This window comes from Pongo abelii, chromosome 1 (assembly GCF_028885655.2).
Source record: "Pongo abelii isolate AG06213 chromosome 1, NHGRI_mPonAbe1-v2.0_pri, whole genome shotgun sequence".
Lineage (NCBI taxonomy): Eukaryota > Metazoa > Chordata > Mammalia > Primates > Hominidae > Pongo > Pongo abelii.
The window spans coordinates 1,174,228-1,196,702 of NC_071985.2; the positions used below are offsets into that span (position 1 = coordinate 1,174,228).

A 22,475-nucleotide genomic window follows, 5' to 3' on the forward strand; every position below is an offset into this window, starting at 1 on the left:
ACTCAGCAAGGTGTAGAGGAACTCACTGGGGAAAGCAGTCTTCTCCTTACACAGTGCAGGGGCGACTGCATAGCCACATGCAGAAGAATGAATGTGAACTCCTATTTCACTGCAGAAGGAAAAAAGAAAGCAAAATGTATCATTGCCCTAATTACAAGAGCTAATGTAATAAATCAATTAGAAGAAAAAATAGGGTTATTCATGACCTAAGGCATACAAAAATTCATAGAAATACAGGAAAAGCACAAGCAATAAATGAAAACATAGATAATTTGATTCCATCAAAATCTGTTTAAAAGATTTCTGCTTCAAAAGGCATCATCAAGAAAACCCACAAATATGTGGAAATTAAACATTGCACATTAAAAATAAGAAATATAAGAATAACTGCTTTAAAAATAATAACTGCTATATAAAAAAAACACAGAATGAATGGCTTATGTGAACAGAAATGTATTTCTCACAGTTCTGGAGGATGGAAATCTGAAATCAGAGTGCCCAGCATGGTTGGGTTCTGGTAAGGGCCCACTTCTGGTGGCAGGCATCCCTCTTCTCATTGTGCCCTCAGATGATAGACAAAAGGCAAGAAAGTGCTCGTGGACCTTTTTTATCAGTAAACTATCGCAAGAACAAAAAACCAAACACCGCATATTCTCACTCATAGGTGGGAACTGAACAATGAGAACACATGGACACAGGAAGGGGAACATCACACTTCGGGGACTGTTGTGGGGTGGGGGGAGAGGGGAGGGATAGCATTGGGAGATATACCTAATGCTAGATGACGAGTTGGTGGGTGGAGCGCACCAGCATGGCACATGTATACATATGTAACTTACCTGCATATTGCGCACATGTACCATAAAACCTAAAGTATAATAATAATAATAAAAGAAAAAAAAAGAAGAAAAAAATAAAAAAAAATTAAAAAATTAAAAAATTAAAAAAAATAAAAATTAAAATTAAAATTAAAATTAAAATTAAAAAAAAAAAGGGCAATAATCCTACTCATGAAGGCTCCACTCTCATGACCCAATTACCTCCCAGTTGTCTTACTTCCTAATATCATCCAATGGTGGCTGTAATTTCAATACCAATTTTGGGAAAAACCAACTTTCTGTTCATAATAAACTCCAAGGAACTAGAAAAAGAAGAACAAACTAAACCCAAAGTTAGCAAAAGGAAAGAAATAATAAGTATTAAAGCAGTGATGAATAAAACAGAGAACAAAGAAAAACAAATTTAAATATTAACAAAAACAAGAGTGGATTTTTAAAAAAATAAAATTGAAAAAATATAGAGAAACTAAGAAAGAAAACTCAAATAAAATTAGCAATATAAGAAGAGGCATTTCAACTAATGTCATAGAAATGAAAAGAATTATAACAGACTACTATGAGCAATTCTACACTAACAAACTGCATAACATAGAAGAAATGAATTAATTCCTGGAAACATATAACTTATCAAGAGTGAATCACTCTTAAATTTCAAAAAAAATCTGAACAGACTTGTAAGTGGTGAAAAAATTGGAGTAGTAATAAAAAACATCTCAATAAAGAAAAGTGCATAAATAGAAGCCTCCACTGGAGAATAATACCAAACATTTCAAGAATAATTTTATTTTTTTGAGACAAGGTCTCACTTCTGACACCCAGGCTGAAGTGCAGTCACATGACTGCGGTTCACTGCAGTCTTGACTTCCTGGGCTCAGATGATTCTCCCACCTCAGCCTCCTGAACAGCTGAGACTACAGGTGCACATCACCATGCCTGCCTAATTTTTGTGTTTTTTGTAGAGATGGGTTTTCACCATGTAGTCCAGGCTGACCTTGAATTCCTGGGTTCAAGTGATATACCTGCCTCAGCCTCCCAAAATGCTGGGATTACAAGCATGAGCCACTGTGCCTAGCCTTTAAGAATAATTAACAACAATCTCTCTCAAACTCTTGTAAAGAATTGAAGAGAAAGCAGCATGCTCAAACTTATCCTTGATGCCCGCGTTGCCCTGATACCACATCCAGATAAAAACACAAGGAAAAAAAATACATAGCAATATTTCAATATTTCAATGAATATCAATGCAAAAATGCTGAATAAAATTCTAATAAATTAAATTTGACAGCACATTAAAATGAGCACACTCATGACCAGGTAGGATTTATACCTGAAATGCAAGAATGACTCTGTTGCAGGACAGGTGAGCCCCAAAATTGGGGCTGAGCCCAGGAGGGTTCTTGGCTTTGTCTAGGAAAAAATTCAAGGGTGAGCTGGTGGTGTTACACAGTAATCTATAATTGAATGATACTGCCCCTTTTGGAGCAGGGCTTACTCATAGGCAGTGTGCCCAGGGTGGGCAATGCATAGGCTCTTGGCAACTGTATACTCAAGTAAACCCGCTTCCAATTACATGCAAATTAAGGTATGGATCAATGCAAAATGAGAAGTGGGGTATTTAGCACTTTCTAGGAAAGAAGAGATAAACTTCAAGCCGTTTCTATAGAAAGGGGTGGTGACTTCTGGGTCTAGTGGAAGTATCTTATGCTAATGAGCAACAACAGCAGCTAGGGATCCCCTTCATTGTCCAATGCTGGTTCCTGCTGATTTCTTCACTTTATCCTGTCTGGACCAGATTCTGTTTTGGTCAGCAAGTTTGTGGCCAGAAAACAAGAGCTGCTGGTCTCCCACCTCATTCATCCCTTAGAGATTAGATACTTCTCCTTAAGGAGGCTGCAGAAAAGTGGAGGTCTGTCTTCTGTAACTGCCTCTTGCTGATTTTATGGGCATAAGGCCTGCCTAACACTGGGCGAGTAAAAACCTTTGAATGTTTGATTTAAGGGGGCCAACAGCAGGATGTTTTCATTTTCTCGGTCAGAACACAGGATGAGTTGGAAGCCATCCTTTTTACATGGAATCTATAAGATATAAACTTTACTAGGAGGTTGAACAAGAAACTTACAATTAGAAGGAAGAGAAAAATTAATGGTTCTTTCCCACTCACAGCATCATGTTATTTATCTATGCATTTGTGAAATAAAAGCTTTACGACTTTTATGGGTCTACAAGTGTAAGTTGTGGTGTTCTCCTCCTCTGCCTACGGGGACTTATAAGAAACAGGTTTAATCCTTGAAAGGTGTACCCAGCTAGTGATTCTCTGAAGTTTAACAGCAGTGAAGGTACTTAACAATACACAATAACAGCCCTTTCATTTTAGTTGTAATTGATCCTTGGGGAATTTTTTAAAAGAGTTTTTAGTAAGACTACATCTTCTGGAGGAGACAACACTTTATTTCTCTATTTTTTTTTATTATACTTTAAGTTGTAGGGCACATAAGGGGCCTGAAACCTAGCCTAAATTTTAAAGAGGGCATAGTGAGGTGTGTTTTATCCCATTTCCCATCATGGCTTAAACTTGCTTTCTTAGATTTCTTTCAGATTTCTTTTGGCCAAAGAACTTAGAGTCAAAAGGCTTATAGCCAATTAAATATTTTAAGCCAGAAGGGAATGAAGGTGGACAGACACTTATTAGCTCTTAAAATTCTTTTAAGCCACATCAGAGTAAAAAACTAAAATCCAAAAATAAGGTTATATATCAAGAAAAACCAAGAATATGGAATCAAGCTAAATTGGGAAAAAACATTGCTCTCAAAGACTTTTAAGTCAAAACGCTTTAGCATCAGACCACAATAAATATCAGAATCAGAGGAGAAAAACTCACAGAATTTGGTGCAAAAGCTAAAGGAGACAGCCATTATCCTAGGCATTTTTAAAGGGAGAAAGAGCTGAAAACAACAAGACACAACGATTGAATTTCGGAGACACAAATATGAGAAGTTTTAAAAGAAACTGGTTGGGAATGAAAGGCAAAATTTTCTGTAATTTAGTGAATGAATACCTTAAGAAAACCTAATTTCAATATGTAGACCATTTTTAGAAAGTCTATAATATTTTTTAAATTACAGCTAACTTAATCACATACAAAATTTCTTTAATAATGTCCCCTTTATGAACCTTGTGTCAACTTACTGAGACCATCTATCACATGCTGGGACTTTCTCACTCGTCTCATATTACTTCTGTACTTCTTGCTTAAATAACTAGTCATTTTACTCTAGGATAAGAATTTATTATACCAGTTTTTTTTGTAGAAAATTACTCTTTCTATAATCCTTCATTGCAAAAAGTACATTTTCTATTTATAACATTCTTTACATGTCTTTTTTTCTACTCACTGCTTCCTTCATCACTTGAATCTCCCTTTTAGTAATTTCCAAATTAGACAAAAATTGCTCTTTTTCCCAATAAAAAAAATATACCTTTGGCACATTTTATATAAACTTAGGAAGCAAGAAATCCTGAACTGCCCACCAGACATTGACATCTATAGATGAGAATTGTTTCACAATTTTAAGGTTTTTAACTATACAATAAGTTCACTATTTAAAGCCATTGTAATTATTCAAAAGCCTGCAGACATTAATAGTTTACCTAGGTGAAAAATTTAAAGTCAACTGGAGAAGACACAACATTCTCTTCAAACTAATAAGCTTAGAATAGTCTCATTTGTTTAATTTATGAGTGCTCTTTTATTCATAAGCCAATTTGATAGTATCCTAGACACAACACATACCACACAGACAAACTGACTAATACATCACAGGTGGATGCAAGTTATTTACAAAACTGGAACCTGTCTACCTGGCCAAATTTGTGTGCCCTGATATGTATGAAAGACAGGAAAAGGCAAGAAAGAGATTCCCACAGCATCATATAAGAGAGGAGTCAAACCATATTGCTCAAGGGAAGACCTCAGAGTCCCTGAGCCACCAGAGAGCTCCTCCAGCAGCAGAAACACGAGGTGGCCACTTTCCTGCTACTGTGGGAAGCTGTCCATAGGGTCAAGGGTCCAACACCCCCCAGTCAACTTACTTGAGCAAAGCAGCTTGAGGGGGCTAGTGGAAGTTTAGTTTTTGTATTGATGGGGATCTTTTTTTGTCTCTCATCAGGGATGGTTAGGACGTTCTCATTGTCAATAGCCTTTTTGCTTATGGTAGGCAAACTGATTCTGGCCCAGGGGCTGGCGAGCCGGGGGCTCTTCTCTAGGCATCTCAGATGTTGATCTTGCAATATTTTATTGGGATGAGAAACCCTGAGAGGCAGGGGACTGAAAGCATTTTCTAATAATTGCAATTATGAGCTATTTGTTTTATTTTTTCCACCTCTTTTGCCCTGTTTCTCTTGTTGTAAAGTTTAAAGACCACATTAAGAGTTGGCTCATAGGGCTTTGCATCCCCATTGCTGTTTTGTTAGCTTCCTCCTAATCTCAGGGTAGATTGACTAATAAAACATATGTCCAGGAGAGCCTGCCCTTCTGGAAAGTCTGGGTCTGCAATGGTATATTTCCTGAGTGCCTCAACCAATACATGTCCCATATTACTTGTCCCATATATGTATGGCTTAACCATACATGTCTTTCTCCACTTTTTTTCTATGGCACAGAAAACAGAAGACAATATTTACAAGTCATGACAAGTTAAATTAAACAGCATATTCAACTTAACAAATTCCTCTACAAACTTTTCTGGATCCACTGAGAAATGGCCTTCTGTTTCCTTTTATGAAGCCAAATCACATTTAGAAAATGGCACATGTACCCTAAATGTTCCCTCATTTCTATCATCTACCTCCTGCAATGGAAACAGCTTTGACTTCAGGAGCTGATATGGGGTCCCACTCTTGGTGGTACTGGTTGGACTTACTTTCTCAAGCATCAGAGGGTATAGGCTTGGGTTAGTTGGATAAAGAGGAGGGGTGTCTGATGACCTTGGGATGGAATTTTTCATTAGAGGACTGGCGGGACCCCCCTCAGAACTGGGGATGTGAGGAGGCTCCAGGGAGGGCATATGCCTTCTAGTGGGAGCAGCTAGGAGGGGATCCCTTAGGCGTGGCTTCCTGGTGCCTGGAAGTAACATGAGTCAGTAAAAGGCCTTAAAAGCCTGTACAAAAGGAACCTCCTCCCATTTTCCTTTGTTTTTTTCACAGAACAAATCTAATTGCAAAGTATCACTGTAAGGCAAAGAATGATGCCTAGGCCAGAACTGTTGGTTTTCTAATTTGTATTAAATCTAAACTGTGTAGCAATACAAAATGAGTTTTTTTTTTAATAGGTGAATTTGAATTCACTCCAATAACATAAAACACACCCTAGTGGCAAGTCCCCTGGGATGCTCATCATTGTCCCCATGTCTAATAAGGATTTCTGCTGGACACAGAAGTTTTTCTAAGTCTAGCAAGATGGAAAGCAAGTGGACTCTTGTTGTTTTTCCCTTTTAGATGCCCACCTCCTGTAGTGAAGGTGTAAGTGCAGTTAGCAAGGGTTACACAAGTGGATTATAAGCATTTAGCAGTGAATGAAATATAACAAAAGAAGTATTTTTGTTTAAAAAGTGTAGAAGGAAAAGTGTAAATAAAGTGACAATTAGAAGAGAAAATGTTGTTATGGAAAATGATAACTTTAGGGCAGAAAACAAGAGAAGGCAAGACCAAGATTCCCTTAGGGTGGGCCTTCAGCCCACAATCTTATAGGGAATGCCAGAGCCGAAAACCCTGGAGGAAGCAGGGGGCAGCCAATACCAGATGCTGAAAACCTGGAGTGTACCAAAGTATCAGCCACCGACGGTCCCCACTCCAAATGCCAGAAACCCCAGAGTTTCTGGGGGCTGACCATCACCAAAATTGCCAGAGTGTCCAGTGGGCAGCCAATAGCAAACACCAAAGGCCTGATTGGGGCCACAGAACAATGTGACCCTGGCATCCCAGAAACAACACAAAGGAGACCTCTCACAACTAACTGTCCTGCCTTAAAAAATTGCTCAGAAAGTCAAAGTAAAAAAAAAAATCTGCAAAAGAAACATACATTTTAGGACTGAACATAAAATTGCTGTCAGAACAGTAAAATGCAGACAGAGGAGAAGGGACTGAGGGATGGGGTGACAAGGATGTGCTTTGGGGCACCCAAATGTTGAAGGGCTTTCAACTAACCAGCTAGCCAGAAGCTTTTACTCATTAGCTTACCTGATATTGTGGGAAGCAGAGCGGACACTCACACATCCACAGGAGACAAAGTGGCACAAACCAGTCTTCCATGAGGAACCCAAGTAAAGGTCTTTCCAGGTTCCTTCAGCTTGTGTGGGCTTGGCTGCCATACAAGGGGCCAGTGTGAGGACAAGCAATCTGCCAGCCTCCTGGTCTGAGTGGCAGGTCCCACATGAAGCAATGGCACTGTGATGGTTAATAGTGAGTGTCAACTTGATTGGATTGAAGGATGCAAAGTATTGATCCTGGGTGTGTCTGTGAGGGTGTTGGCAAAGTAGGTTAACATTTGAGTCAGTGAGCTGGGAAAGGCCAACTCACCCTTAATCTGGGTGGGCACCATCTAATCAGCTGCCAGTGTGGCTAGGATAAAAGCAGGCAGAAGAACGTGAAGAGACTAGACTGACTCAGCCTCTCAGACTACATCTTTCTCCTGTGCTGGATTCTTCCTGCTCTTGAACATCAGACTTCAAGTTCTTCAGCTTTGGGACTTGGACTGGCTTCCTTGATACTCAGCATGCAGCAGGCCTATTGTGGGACCTTGCGATCATGCGAGTTTAATACTCCTTAATAAACTCATATATATATATATATATATATCCTATTAGTTCTGTGCCTCTAGAGAACCTTGACTAATACAGATTTTGGTACCAGGAGTGGTTCTAGTGGAACAGAATATTAAGGATAGAGTTCTTTCATTGGTTTGGAGGTTTCTGGAGTTGGCTGCTTAATGTGATTAGACCCAAAAATGCTAAGAGCTCTACTTCTAATAGTATGGAGAACACTGATAGTCCTTGGTGTGAACTGTTTAGAGAGTTATGCAAAATAAGTGCATTTGACACTCTTGATTCACCACTCATGACAGACAAGGAGTTTAGTGACTCTGTACATTATGCCTTTGACCATATGTGGAGAACCAAGGAACATAATGAAGCTGGTTGGTTCCTCCTAAGTTCAGTGGACAAAATGATGAAAGAAAATGATGAACTCAGGGATTCTAACTTGTGGCTTCTGAAGCAGACACTAAGCCTCAAATCTGCTAAGATTGCCCTGAGTGAGAGTCTCATCTCCTGTAGAGAAAGACCTAAAATTGTGGAAAATCTGACACAAGCTCCTATCATGCGCGTGGCTGACCTGCAATGAAAAGTGCATGCACAGCCTCACTAGGTGTCTACTGTTAAAGTGAGGGCATTGACTGGAACATATTGGGATCCTGCAACTTGGAATGGGGATGTGTGGGAGGACCCAGATAAAGCTGAAGACCCTGAGCTTGTAAACTCTGATGAATCTTCTTTGCCAGAAGAAACAGCTTTCCCATCCCCAGTAGTGGCAACATCTCCTCACCAATCCACACTGCCATCAGCCTTTCCATATTTGTCTGAGGAGATAAACCCTGCACTGCCTGAGGTGACAGTGATGGCCTCCCCTAAGGCAGCTGCCAGGCAACATAATGTTGATTCTTCTCAGGAGCCACCCCTAACACCTATGTTTATTTCTAGACCTATAACTAAAGTCACGGCAGGCCCCTAAAGGTGAGGTTCAGAGTGTGACCCATGAGGAGGTGTGCTACATTCAAAAAGAACTGCTTGAGTTTTCTAATTTATAGAAGCAGAAATCTTGGCTGGGATTGGTGGCTAGGCTTGTAATCCCAGCACTTTAGGAGGCTGAGGCAGGTGGATCACCTGAGGTCAGGTGTTCAAGATCAGCCTGGCCAACATGGTGAAACCCTGTTTCTACTAAAAATACAAAAATTAGCCAGGCATCATGGCAGGTGCCTGTAATCCCAGCTACTTGGGAGGCTAAGGCAGGAGAATCACTTGAACCTGGCAGGCAGACGTTGCAGTGAGCTGAGCACCATTGAACTCCATCCTGGGCAACGAGTAAAACGCCATCTCAAAAAAAAAAAAAAACGAAATCTTGAGAAGAGGCAAGAGAATGGATATTAAGGGTGTGGGATGATGGTGGAAGGAACATAGAGTTGGATCAGGCTGAATTTATTGATTTGAGCCCACTAAGTATGGATTCTGCATTCAATGTTGTGCTTGGGCAGTTAAAAAAGCTTCTAATACTTTGTTTAGCTGAAATATGGATTAAAGGTGGCCCACTGTGAGAGAGCTGGAAATGCGTTATCTCCCCAGGTTTAATGTAGAGGAAGGAATCCAAAGGCTTCGGGAGATTGGGATGCTGAAGTGGATTAGTCACATTAGACCTACTCATCCCAGCTGGGAGGGTCCAGAAGATATACCCCTGACCAATGCTTTGCAAAATAGATTTGTGAGGGCAGCACCTGTATCTTTGAAGAGCCTTGTAATTGCTCTTCTCTCTATGTCAGCTCTAACAGTGGGAACCACAGTCACTCTACTACAAAATGTAAATTCAGTCGGAATAGTTGGAGCCCGAGGTGGCATGGGCCAAGTGGTGGCAGTCAACTATCAAAGGCAGTCAACTATCAAAGGCAAGGTGGGCATAGCTACCATAATGAGCAGCAGAGGCAAACAGGCAATCAGAATTGTCTGACTTGTATAGAGCTCTATCATTGGCTAATTAATCATGCTGTTCCTAGAAGTGAAATTGACAGGAAGCCTATTGAAAACTTCCAGGTCGAGTGAACAAAAGACTAGTTTGAATTATGAAAAGAGAGAATCATGGGCCTCTCAACTAATTTTCAGACTTGAGCCGGTTAACAGACCCAGAACCCCTTGAATGAAGGGGAGGCCAGGTCCTTTTCAGTAAGGACCCCACTACAGTACCAAAAATTTACAATGTCAATCTTTCTCCCATCCTTCCCCAGGGTGACCTCTGGTATTTTACAGGGGTAACTGTGCATTGGGGAAAGGGAAATCATCAGACATGTTGGGGACTACTGAACACTCGTTCTGAGCTGACATTGATTCCAGGGAACCCAAAACGTCATTGTGGTCCTCCAGTAAAAGTAGAGGCTTATGGAGATCAGGTAATTAATGGAGTTTTAACTAAGGTCAAACTTACAGTGGGTCCAGTGAGTGAGTCCCTGGACTCATCCTATGGTCTTTTCCCCAGTGCCAGAATGAATAATTGGCATAGGCATACTTAGCAGCTGGCAGAACCCCCACATTGGATCCCTGACTCGTAGGGTTAGGGATTTTATGGTGGAAAACACCAAATGGAAACCATTAGCGCTGCCTCTACTTAGAAAAATAATAAATCAAAAACAGTATTATATCCCTAGAGGAATTGCAGAGATTAGTGCCACAGTCAAGGACTTGAAAGACACAGGGGTGGTGATTCCCACCACATCCCCATTCAACTTTCCCATTTGGCCTGTGCAGAAGACAGATGAATCTTGGAGAATTACAGTGGATTATCGTAAGCCTAACCAAGTGGTGACTCCAATTGCAGCTGCAATAGCAGATGTGGTTTCATGGCTTTGGCCAATTAACACATCTCCTGGTACCTAGTATGCAGCCATTGATTTGGCAAATGCCTTTTTCTCCATTCTTGTCCATAAGGCCCACCAGAAGCAATTTGCCTTCAGCTGGCAAGGCCAGCAGTATACCTTCACTGTCCTACCTCATGGGTATATCAACTCACGGGCTTTGTGTCATAATCTTGTTTGAAGAGACTTTGATCACTTTTCACTTCCACAAGATATCGCGCTGGTCCATTACATTGATGATGTTAGGATTACCAAGCCCTGTGATTAAGATCAATGGGAAACTACAGCAGCCCAATCCAGGCAGGACTACAAATGGCCCAGCAGCTGATTGGATCCATTGAGCAAGAAGTAGCAAACATGCTGGACTTATTGGTGAGACATTTGCATGCCAGAGGATAGGAAGTAAATCTGACTAAAATTCAGGAGACTTCTACCTCAGTAAAATGTCTAGGGGTCCAGTGGTGTGGGGCCAGTTGAGATATTTCTTCTAAGGTGAAGGATAAGTGGCTGCATTTGGTCCTTCCTACAACCAAGAAAGAGGCGAGAGGCACAATGCCTAGTGGACCTATTTGGATTTTGGAGGCAACAAATTCTTTATTTGGGTGTGTTACTCCAGCCTGTTTATTGAGTGACCCAAAACGCTGCCAGTTTTGAGTTGGGTCCAGAACAGGAGAACGCTCTGCAATAGGCTCAAGCTGCTGTGTCAGCTGCTCTGTCACTTGGGTCATATGACCCAGCTGATTCAATAGTGCTTGAGGTGTCAGTGGCAGATAGGGATGCTGTTGGAGCCTCTGGCAGGTCCCCATAGGTGAACCACAGTGGAGGCCTCTAGGATTTTGGAGCAAGGCCCTGCCATCTTCTGCAGATAACTACTCTCCTTTTGAGAGACAGCTCTTGGCCTGTTACTGGGCTTTGGTTGAAACCGAAGATTTGACTATGGGTTATCAAGTCAACATGCGACCTGAACTGCCTGTCATGAACTGGGTGCTTTCTGACCCATCCAGCCATAAAGTGGGTCATAGACAGCAGCATTCCATCATCAAATGGAAGTGGTATATATTTGATCGGGCTCCAGCAGGTTCTGAAGGCACAAGTAAGTTACATGAGGAAATGGCTCAAATGCCCATGGTCTCCATTCCTGCCCCTCTGCCTTCTCTCCCCCGGCCTGCACCAATGGCCTCATGTGGAGTTCCCTATGATCAGTTGACAGAGGAAGAGAGGACTAGGGCCTGATTTACAGATGTTTCTGTACGATATGCCAGCACAACCAGAAAGTGGACAGCTGCAGCACTACAGATCCTTTCTAGGACATCCCTGAAGAACAGCGGTGAAGGGAAATCTTCCCAGTGGGCAGAAATTAGAGTAGTGCACCTGGTTGTGCACTTTGCATGGAAGGAGAAATGGCCAGATGTGTGATTATATACTGATTCATAGGCTGTAGCCAATTGTTTGGCTGGATGGTCAGGGACTTGGAAGAACATAATTGGAAAATTGGTGACAAAGAAATTTGGGGAAGAGGTATGTGGATGAAACTTTCCTAGTTGTCTAGAACTGTGAAGATATTTGTATTCCATGTCCGTGCTCACCAATGGGTGACCTCAGCAGAGGAAGATTTTAATAATCAAGTGAATAGGATAACCTGTTCTGTGGACGCCACTCACCACCAGCCACCTGTCATTGCCTAATGGGCCCATTAACAAGGTGGCCATAGTGGCAGGGATAAAAGTTATGCACGGGCTCAGCAACATGAATTTCCCTTCACCAAGGCTAACCTAGCTATGGCCACTGCTGAGTTCCCAATTTGCCAGCAGCAGAGACCGACACTGAGCCCTTGATATGGCACAGTTCCTCAGGGTGAACAGCCAGCTACATGGTGGCAGGTTGATTATATTGGACCTCTTCCATCATGGAAACGGCAGAGGTTTGTCCTCACTGGGATAGACACTTACTCTGGATACAGGTTTGCCTATCCTTCATGCAATGCTTCTGCCAAGACTTCCATCTGTGGACTCATGGAATGCTTTATCCACCGTCACGGTATTCCACACAGCATTGCCTCTGACCAAGGCAGTCTATGGTTAAAGAAGTGTGGCAGTGGCTCATACTCATGGAATTCACTGGTCTTACCATGTTCCCCATCATCCTGAAGCAGCTGGATTGATAGAATGGTGGAATGGTCTTTTGAAGTCACAATTACAATGCCATCTAGGTGACAATATTTTGCAAGGGTGGGGCAAAGTTCTCCAGAAGGCCATGTATGTGCTGAATCAGTGTCCATTATATAGTACTCTTTCTCCCATCGCCAGGATTCACGGGTCCAGGAACCAAGGGGTGGAAGTGGAAGTGGCACCACTCACCATCGCCTCTAGTGATCCACTAGCAAAATTTTTGCTTCCTGTTCCTGCAACATTATGTTCTGCTGGCCTAGAGGTCTTAGTTCCAGAGGGAGGAGCACTGCCACCAGGAGACCCAACAAAAATTCCATTAAGCTGGAAGTTAAGATTGCCCCCTGGACACTTTGTACTCCTCCTATTCTTAAGTCAACAGGCTAAGAAGGGAGTTACAGTGTTGGCTGGGGTGGTTGACCTGAATTATCAAGATGAAATCAGCCTACTACTCCACAGTGGAGGTAAGGAAGAGTATGCATGGAATACAGGAGACCCCTTGGGGCTCTCTTAGTATTACCATGTCCTGTGATTAAGGTCAATGGAAAACTACAGCAGCCCAATCCAGGCAGGACTACAAATGCCCCAGACCCTTCAGAAATGAAGATTTGGGTCACTCCACTGGGAAAAGAAACACAACCTGCTGAGGTGCTTGCTGAAAGCAAAGGTAACAGAATGGGTAGTAAAAGTAGGTAGTCATCAATACCAGCTATGACCACGTGACCATTTGCAGAAACAAGGATTATAACTGTCATGAGTATTTTATCCTCCTTTTGATAAAATCATGTTTGTGAATGTATGCACTTGTACTAAGGAAATCCCTTCATTTTATTTCCTTTTTTCTTTATCATGTGGCATAAAATTATTGACTTCATATCAGCATTTAAGTGTTGTTAACTTTATATAATAGCATTTGGGCTGGGGATTGGTGTGTTTCTGGTTGTACGAAGGATAGTTGTATTATGTCAGGCATAATTAAGACCTTATTATTGTCTTTATTTGAAGATTATGTATGATCTCAGGAGATGTGTATAGGTTCAAATTCACATGGAGTGGATATGTAATGGTTAATACTGAGTGTCAACTTGATTGGATTGAAGGATGAAAAGTATTGATCCTGGGTGTATCTCTGAAGGTGTTGACAAAGGAGGTTAACATTTGAGTAAGTGGGCTGGGAAAGGCCAACACACGGTTTATCTGAGTGGGCACAATCTAATCGGCTGCCAGCACAGTTAGGACAGTTCTTCAGCACAGGCAGAAGAACATGAAAAGACTGGACTGAGCCTAGCCTCCCAGCCTACATCTTTCTCCCATGCTGGATGCTTCCTGCCCTCAAACATTGGACTTCAATTTCTTCAGCTTTGGGACTCGGACTGGCTTCCTTGCCCCGCAGCCTGCAGATAGCGTATTGTGGGACGTTGTGATCATGTAAGTTTAATCCTCCTTAATAAACTCCCCTATATGGGAGAGTTGAAACTCACCTATATAAGAGAACTTGAAGTCCAATGTTTGAGGGCAGGATTCAAAATAAGTAAGTGACAAATTGAGGCTGGGCATGGTGGCTCATTTCTGTAATCCTAGCACTTTGGGAGGCCTAGGCGGGTGGATCACGTGAGGTCAGGAGTTCAAGACTAACCTAGCCAACATAGTGAAACCCTGTCTCTACTAAAAATACAAAAAAAGTAGCCGGGCATGGTGGTGGGCATCTGTAATCCCAGTTATTCAGGAAGCTGATGCGGGACAATAGTCTGAACTTGGGAGGTAAAAGTTGCAGTGAGCCAAGATCATGCCACTGCACTCCAGCCTGGGTGACAAAGCAAGACTCTGTCTCAAAAAATAAATAGAAATAAAATAAACAATTGATAAATTGAAAAGGCAATCTGTGGAATAGGAAACAATAATCCAAAATCATGTATCTGATAAGGAGTTAAAAAATAACGACAAAACAACCTGATTTAAAAATGGACAAGTGACTTAAATAGATATTGCTCCAAAGAAGATATATACATGGCCAATAAGCATATGAAAAGATGTTCAACATTTCTAAGTCAAAATTAGGGAAATTCAAATCAAAATAACCACAAGATCTTACATCACATTTATCAGGATGGACACTGTCGAGAAAACAGAAAATAATGTGTGGGTGAGGAACTGGGGAAGTTTGAACCCTTGTTTGTGCCCTGTTGCTGGGAATGTAAAATGATGCAGTCGTTATGAAAGTCGTTATGAAAGAGTTTCACTGTTGCAAGATGAAAAATTTCCAGAGATCTGTTGCTCAACGATACAAATATAGTTAACATTACTGTACGGTACTCTTAAAAATGGTTAAAAATGGTAAAGATGGTTAAGTGGGGACTGGAAAGTTACCTATCGGGTATAGCATATCATTTTCCTACCGTAATAAAAGTATGCCATCGCAAAGACAATCCACGATGAATGGGAGAAAATATTTGAAAATTATATGTGTAATTTATATGTATTAATGAATATAAATTACATTTATAATATAATTTATATATTATTAGCTACATAATGTCATAGATGTCACAAAAATATTATACATGTCACATACATTTTTAAAAGATTAAAACATTCTGAAACTATTATATATTAGTGAATAGCAGACTTATATAAAATAGAAATACTTTTAAACAATTTTGTTGGCTCATTTTAATTTTTTTAGCAAAATAGTTGTTGCTACGTTGCCCAGGCTACAGTGCAAAGTGGCTTTTCACAGGTGTGATCATGGCACACTACAGCCTAAACCCCTGAACTCAAGTGAACTCAAGGCCTTAGCCTCTTAAGTAGCTGGGATTACAGACACTCCCCATCATGCCCAGTATGAAAATATTTTTAAATGAGTTAAATTGTATGGAACTGACTCAGGAAGAAGTGTAAAGCCCAAATTATCCTACGATACTATAGAAACTGAATCAGGGATGAGAAAATATTTCCATAAAGAAAATATCAGAAGAGAATACAGAAAAGAATAATAGACCCTGGAGACTCCAAAAGCGGGGAGGTTGGTGTGGAAGTGGGGATTGGAAAGTTACCTATTGGGTATAGCATTCATTATTTCGGTGATAGGTAAGTTATAAAAGCCCAGACTTTACCACTATGCAATATATCGGTGTAACAAAACTGCACTTGCATGCTCTAAATCAAGTTTTTATAAAAGAAAAAAAAAATCCAGCATGAGTACTTGCAAAGGTGAATTGTACTCAATATTTAAGCTATATATATATATATATTTAACGCATGCAAAGTCTAGTGGGGAAAGTAGAAATATGATCTAACATATTTTAGATATTTAGATGTAGCTTCACACCAAAACCATACAATGGCATTAGAAGAAAAGGAGTGACAGGCCAATCCTTACAGGAGACATAGGTTTCAGTATAACAAATAAAACAGTACATCAATAAACGATCATGACCACATTCAAATTACTCCCGTAGTGCAAGTTTGCATCAACGTAATGAAACCTATTATAACAGATTAACACATTAACACATGATAAAATGCTAAAATTATCTCACTATAGAAAAATATTCAACAAAGTACCATTCAAGAAAAAAGCCACCCTTGGACACTAGGGTGAAATAAATTTTCTCTTCCATCTGGTTAATAGATCAATATTAATTTCATTGAACTAAAATAAGATGGCTAAGAAGAATTTCTTCTATTATGACCTAGTAGACTTGGGTTATTGTCATCAATAATTATAATAATTTATGAACATTGTTTTTAGATATTAAGAGAAGTTAGAAAGTTAGTGAGAATCCTTGAGAAAAATACATGAAAGCCATGCAAGTTCATATACCACTATCAACTTTGAGCTGTTTTTTAATATCCCATTTGATAATGCATCAAAAATATTATTTGTTGGCAGAATATATAAACGTGAAAAATATAGTGAACAATGAACAAACATAATTAAACAGGATTATATACTGTGTTCATGAACAGAATTTTTCAATGTCATAAAGCTATTATCAATTATCCAAATTTGCACAAAAATACCAGTCAATGGTATTGATGAGGTTTATGAGGTCAAGAAGCAAATATTATGTGTCTGTAGAATATTAATTGGCCAGACAAGCAAAATATTTGTAATGGAAAAAAAGTGTGAATACTTTTTTTTTGAAATTCTTTTTAATTATAGTAAGCTAAATCATGACCATAAGTTACATGTACTGGGATAATAAAATAGATAAAAGGAATAAATCAATAAATAAGCATTGTATTAAATTTAATAACTTCTTAAACATCAGAATTCATCAGAATTAATAATTTTATTGAAAGAATTTTGAAAAACCATGCCACATTTTTTCATGTGTCTGTTGGCTGCATAAATGTCTTCTTTTGAAAAGTGTCTGCTCATATCCTTCGCCTACTTTTTGATGGGGTTGTTTGTTTTTTTCTTGTAAATTTGTTTGAGTCCTTTGTAGATTCTGCATATTAGCCCTTTGTCAGATGAGTGGATTGCAAAAATTTTCTCCCATTCTGTAGGTTGCCTGTTCACTCTAATTATAGTTTCTTTTGCTGTGCAGAAGAAGCTCTTTAGTTTAATTAGATCCCATTTGTCAATTTTGGCTTTTGTTGCCATTGTGGCTGGCCAGTTTTCCAAGCACCATTTATTAAATAGGGAATCTTTTCCCCATTTCTTGTTTTGCTCATCATCACTGGCCATCAGAGAAATGCAAATCAAAACCACAATGAGATACCATTCTCACACCAGTTAGAATGGTGATCATTAAAAAGTCAGGAAACAACAGGTGCTGGAGAGGATGTGGAGAAATAGGAACACTTTTACACTGTTGGTGGGACTGTAAACTAGTTCAACCATTGTAGATCTAGAACTAGGATCTAGAACTAGAAATACCATTTGACCCAGCCATCCCATTACTGGGTATATACCCAAAGGATTATAAATCATGCTGCTATAAAGACACATGCACACATATGTTTACTGCAGCACTATTCACAAGACCAAAGACCTGGAACCAACACAAATGTCCATCAATGATAGACTGGATTAAGAAAATGTGGCACATATACACCATGGAATACTATGCAGCCATAAAAAGGATGAGTTCATGTCCTTTGTAGGGACATGGATGAAGCTGGAAACCATCATTCTCAGCAAACTATCACAAAGACAAAAAACAAAACACTGCATGTTCTCACTCATAGGTGGGAACTGAACAATGAGAACACTTGGACACAGGAAGGGGAACATCACACACTGGGGCCTGTCATGGGGTGGGGGGAGCAGGGATGGATAGCATTAGGAGATATACCTAATGTAAATGATGAGTTAATGGGTGCAGCACACCAATATGGCACATGTATACATATGTAACAAACCTGCACGTTGTGCACATGTACCCTGGAACTTAAAATATAATAAAATAAAATAAAATAAAAATTCTTATTAGAAAAAAAAGAAAAAGCATGGCACAAAACTGTAAGAAGATATTTGTCATGTATACATCTGGCAAACAAACCTATATCCAGCATATATAAGGTATATCTTTAAAAAGTGGAAAAGACTGTCATCCAGCTAAAATAGGCAAATGGTTTAAACAATCACTTCACAAAAGAGGACACCCAAATGATTAATTCAAAATATAAAATTTGATCACTTGTGTCAGAGAAATGCTAATTATGATTCTATAGTGAGCAACAGCATTCACATCTCATAGTTGGTTACTGAGTCCAATAAGTTAATATGAGCACCCCCATCTTACTTATTAATTCTTCCTTCATGGATAAGTCAGGATAAAGATATCTTATTAATATATCCTATCCAAGAAGAAAAGGATGTACCAACTATCTAGTTATGTTTGAGAATATTGAGTCATAGCTTGAGACTCAAAGATTCCATCTTTTAGAATCTCACTTGCTCAATGGAAGCTGAAATTTCACTCTCTCTCCCTATGTTTTTCTCTTTTTTTCTTCTCTCATATTTCTTTGAATTGGTTTCAGTAGAAGAAAGCATTAAGCAGTATATATCTATGATGGAAGAAGCACATATTTTTATATTCAAGGTAACTGGAAGCTTTTAATCTCTAAAATGCTGTGCGAGGAATGAGAGTTACTGGACTTTGAACCCTTAAAAAGATAAAGAAATCTGTAAGGAGTGAGAACATACAGATGTTAATAAACCATGACAGAGGTGCCATCTCTTCTGTGAAGCCACCTTGGCCCCCTGTTTTCAATACTTGAACACAATTTGAATTTGCATGGTACTATACATATAAACTTATCCTATGTCAGCACTATTAATACTAAATTTCTAACAATGATTTACTATACTTGAGCTTTCTGAGGAAAAAAGTTTATTCAATTTGGTATCCCAACAGTTTAGGGCTTAGAAAATTATATTTGCTCAAACTGTTAATTAAATAAATTAATTCATTATTTTTTTTTACAGTTTCCATGTTTTTCATTCCTCTACTGAAAGTGAAATTTTCTTTTTTTTACCTTTCTTTTATTGATTGATTTATTTATTTATTTATTATTATTATACTTTAGGTTTTATGGTACATGTGCGCAATGTGCAGGTTAGTTACATATGTACACATGTGCCATGCTGGTGCGCTGCACCCACTAACTCGTCATCTAGCATTAGGTATATCTCCCAATGCTATCCTTCCCCCCTCCCCCCTCCCCCCACCCCACAACAGTCCCCAGAGTGTGATGTTCCCCTTCCTGTGTCCATGTGTTCTCATTGTTCAATTCCCATCTATGAGTGAGAACATGCGGTGTTTGGTTTTTTGTCCTTGCGATAGTTTACTGAGAATGATGATTTCCAATTTCATCCATGTCTCTATGAAAAAATGCTCACCATCACTGGCCATCAGAGAAATGCAAATCAAAACCATAATGAAAGTGAAATTTTCATAATTAAAATATTGTGTCTGCATCCAGGCAGTTAAGACCTTGATGCATTAATGTTTCAATGTATATTACTCTCATTTTACTGGATGACTTCCAACATCTTGAGATGTTGTGTTTATGAAAGTAAATTCTCCAACTGTACTGTAATATTCTTAAAGTGAAATATGAGTTTTATTCATTCGTGCTTCTCCTCAAATAGCATGCCCAGTAGATGCTTAATAAGTTAATATTGGATAAAAGCAGAAAGATGTCATGATACTTATTTCTGCATTTGCTTCTGCAGATTTTCCTTTATATCACGCCTGGAATTACAGATGTGAGCCACCACTCTCGGCCCAACAACTGTATTTGTTATAGCCAAAAACTAGAAACAACTCAAATGTTTATGAACACGTAAATCGATAAACAAATTGTAGTATATTCTTACAAAGGAATATTTTCCAGTAATAAACATGACAAACAATTGAGGTATGAAACAAGTTGTATAAATCTCAGACTAATTATACTAAGTAAAATAAGCTACACCTGTTCCAAGTCTAATTCCACCCCCTCAAAAAGATTACGTGGCTTATAGTTCAATTTAGGTGAAATGTGCACTAATCTATAGTGGCAGAAAGCAGATTAGTTGTTTCCTGGGAGGAGGGTTGTTTATGGCTAAAGTGAGGGAAGCATGAGGAAGGAACCAAGGAACCAGTTGGTGTGATTTGGCATAATAATATGTTCATTATCTTGATTGTGGGAGTGGTCGCACCAGTGTTTACATAAGTCAAAACATAACAAATTATACACTTCATGCGAATTTCTTGTGTGTCAATTATACCTCCATAAAACTATTTAAAATAGAATTTAATAATATTTTTTCTAATTTATTTACTTTTAACATGAAAAATACTAATTACTAATTTATATATTTCTAAATGTTTTAGGTAAAATATTAAAGCATTTTATTTTTCTTTTCCTTTGTGTAGGATCCATATTTGTACTTGGTAAGCTACATTCAAGATAAGCATTTTATTTATTTTCTAAGTAAAATATACAATTTTTACGTAATTGTTTTCTGACGGAGTTGGACCAAGATACTATGTAATATGTGAGACAAAAAAGCCATATATATCCGTCTATTCAGCCACCTTTTCCGCCAGTCTGCATTTTATTCCTCATAAGCCTTGATTTTGTTTATCGTTAAACATGTAAAGACCATTAAAATACCCCTGGTCTTCTGGATCACAGACTTCAAGAAAGAAACTAAGAAGCCCTGGAATGCCATATTCCTAAGACACAACCTCCATGGGTAGCAGCGCTTTGGGGTGAGGTCCAGGATGACTGAGGAGATCCATGGAGACGGTGATCTCAAAGACACCGTCTGAGACTCCGTCTCAGAGCCTGCTTGACCTCTTTGTTCCTCAGGCTGTATATCAGGGGATTCAGCATGGGGATGACCATAGTGTAGAATATGGACACTATTTTACTTTGCTCCATGAAGGAGATGGCACTGGGTTGTGCATACATGAAGAAAACAGTACCAAAAAACAAGCACACTCCTGTTAGGTGGGAAGCGCACGTGGAGAAGGCTTTCTGGCATCCCTGCGTGGTCGGGATCCTCAGAATTGTTGAGATGATGTAAATGTATGAGACCAGGACAATCAAAAAGGTACTGACAATAATGGAGCCACATAAACCAAGAAGAACCAGTTGGTTTATAAAGGTATCTGAACATGAGAGGGACAAGAGTGGGGGGACATCACAGAAAAAGTCGTTGATCTCATTGGATCCACAGAAAGGCAACCTGAAGGTCATGGTTGTTTGAGCAATGGCATTGACTACACCCCACAAGTAGGATCCTGATATTAACAGCACACAGACCTGGTGAGACATGCTCACAGAGTACAGAAGAGGGTTGCAGATGGCGATGAAGTGGTCATAGGCCATGGCAGCCAGGAGGAAAGCCTCTGTGGTACCAAAGAGAGACAGGAAAAAGAAATGAGCAGCACATCTGCCAAAGGAAATTGTGTGGTCCTCTTGCATGGAGTTCACCAGAGCCCTGGGTGCAATTGTGGAAGAATAGCAGATGTCCAACAATGAAAGGCTTTGCAGGAAGGCATACATTGGGGTGTGGAGGTGTGCATCTACCCAGATAATTACAATCATGCCAAGTTTTCCCACCACAGCTATGCTATAGAGGGTCAGAAAAATCAGAAATAGCATAGCCTGCATTCCGGGACCCCCTTGGAACCCAAGTAGAACAAATTCTGAGACATGTGTAAAATTCACCATTGTGTAAGTGCAGAGAGAAAGAGAATGAGAGAGAGAGAGGGAGGGAGAGAGAAAGAGAAAAAGAGAGAGAGAGATGGGAGAGGAGGAGGAGGAAGAAGGAAAACACTTATAAGCCAACGCAAAAATTATTTAATGCAATAATGTCTTGGTCTGCTGTGTTTTATATTTCATGTAAAGAGAAAAGTTCAGCTGTAAGAGAAAGAAATGGGAAATAAATCAAGTAGAAATAGTCTGCATCTATAAATATGGTGCCATATAATTCAACTCTAATCTCAAAATACTCATGTATTTTGAGTAATTTTTTTCACTCCACATCACTAGCTTTTTTTTTAATTTAAAGAGTTCTCAAAATCAGAACAGAAAGACATGATGACACCTGAGACTCAACTATTTAGTTAGTTTTTCTTTACAAGAATTGTTATCTGGGCTGAGGGAGATGCTGGCAAGTGGAGTTGATTATGTTTGTAAAATCAATTAACTTAGACTTTTTGGTCACATTTCTATTAGTTTCCTGGTACTATTAAAACAAATTATCTTAGATTTAATGGTTTTAAGCAATAGGAATTATTTAATTTACAGTTCCAGAGGACAAAAGTGTAGAGTAAGCTTTAAAGGCCTATAATA

The 22,475-nt window shown here is 39.3% G+C and overlaps 1 protein-coding gene across 1 annotated transcript; it reads right to left on the reverse strand.

The window, feature by feature from the left end:
* Positions 1-18,185: 18,185 nt before the first annotated feature.
* LOC100462154 (olfactory receptor 9S13) lies at positions 18,186-22,212 on the reverse strand. The gene has a single exon (XM_054560764.2). The coding sequence runs from the start codon at positions 21,849-21,851 to the stop codon at positions 20,928-20,930; it is 924 nt and encodes a 307-aa protein (XP_054416739.1). The 5' UTR covers positions 21,852-22,212; the 3' UTR covers positions 18,186-20,927.
* Between the last annotated feature and the right edge of the window lie 263 nt (positions 22,213-22,475).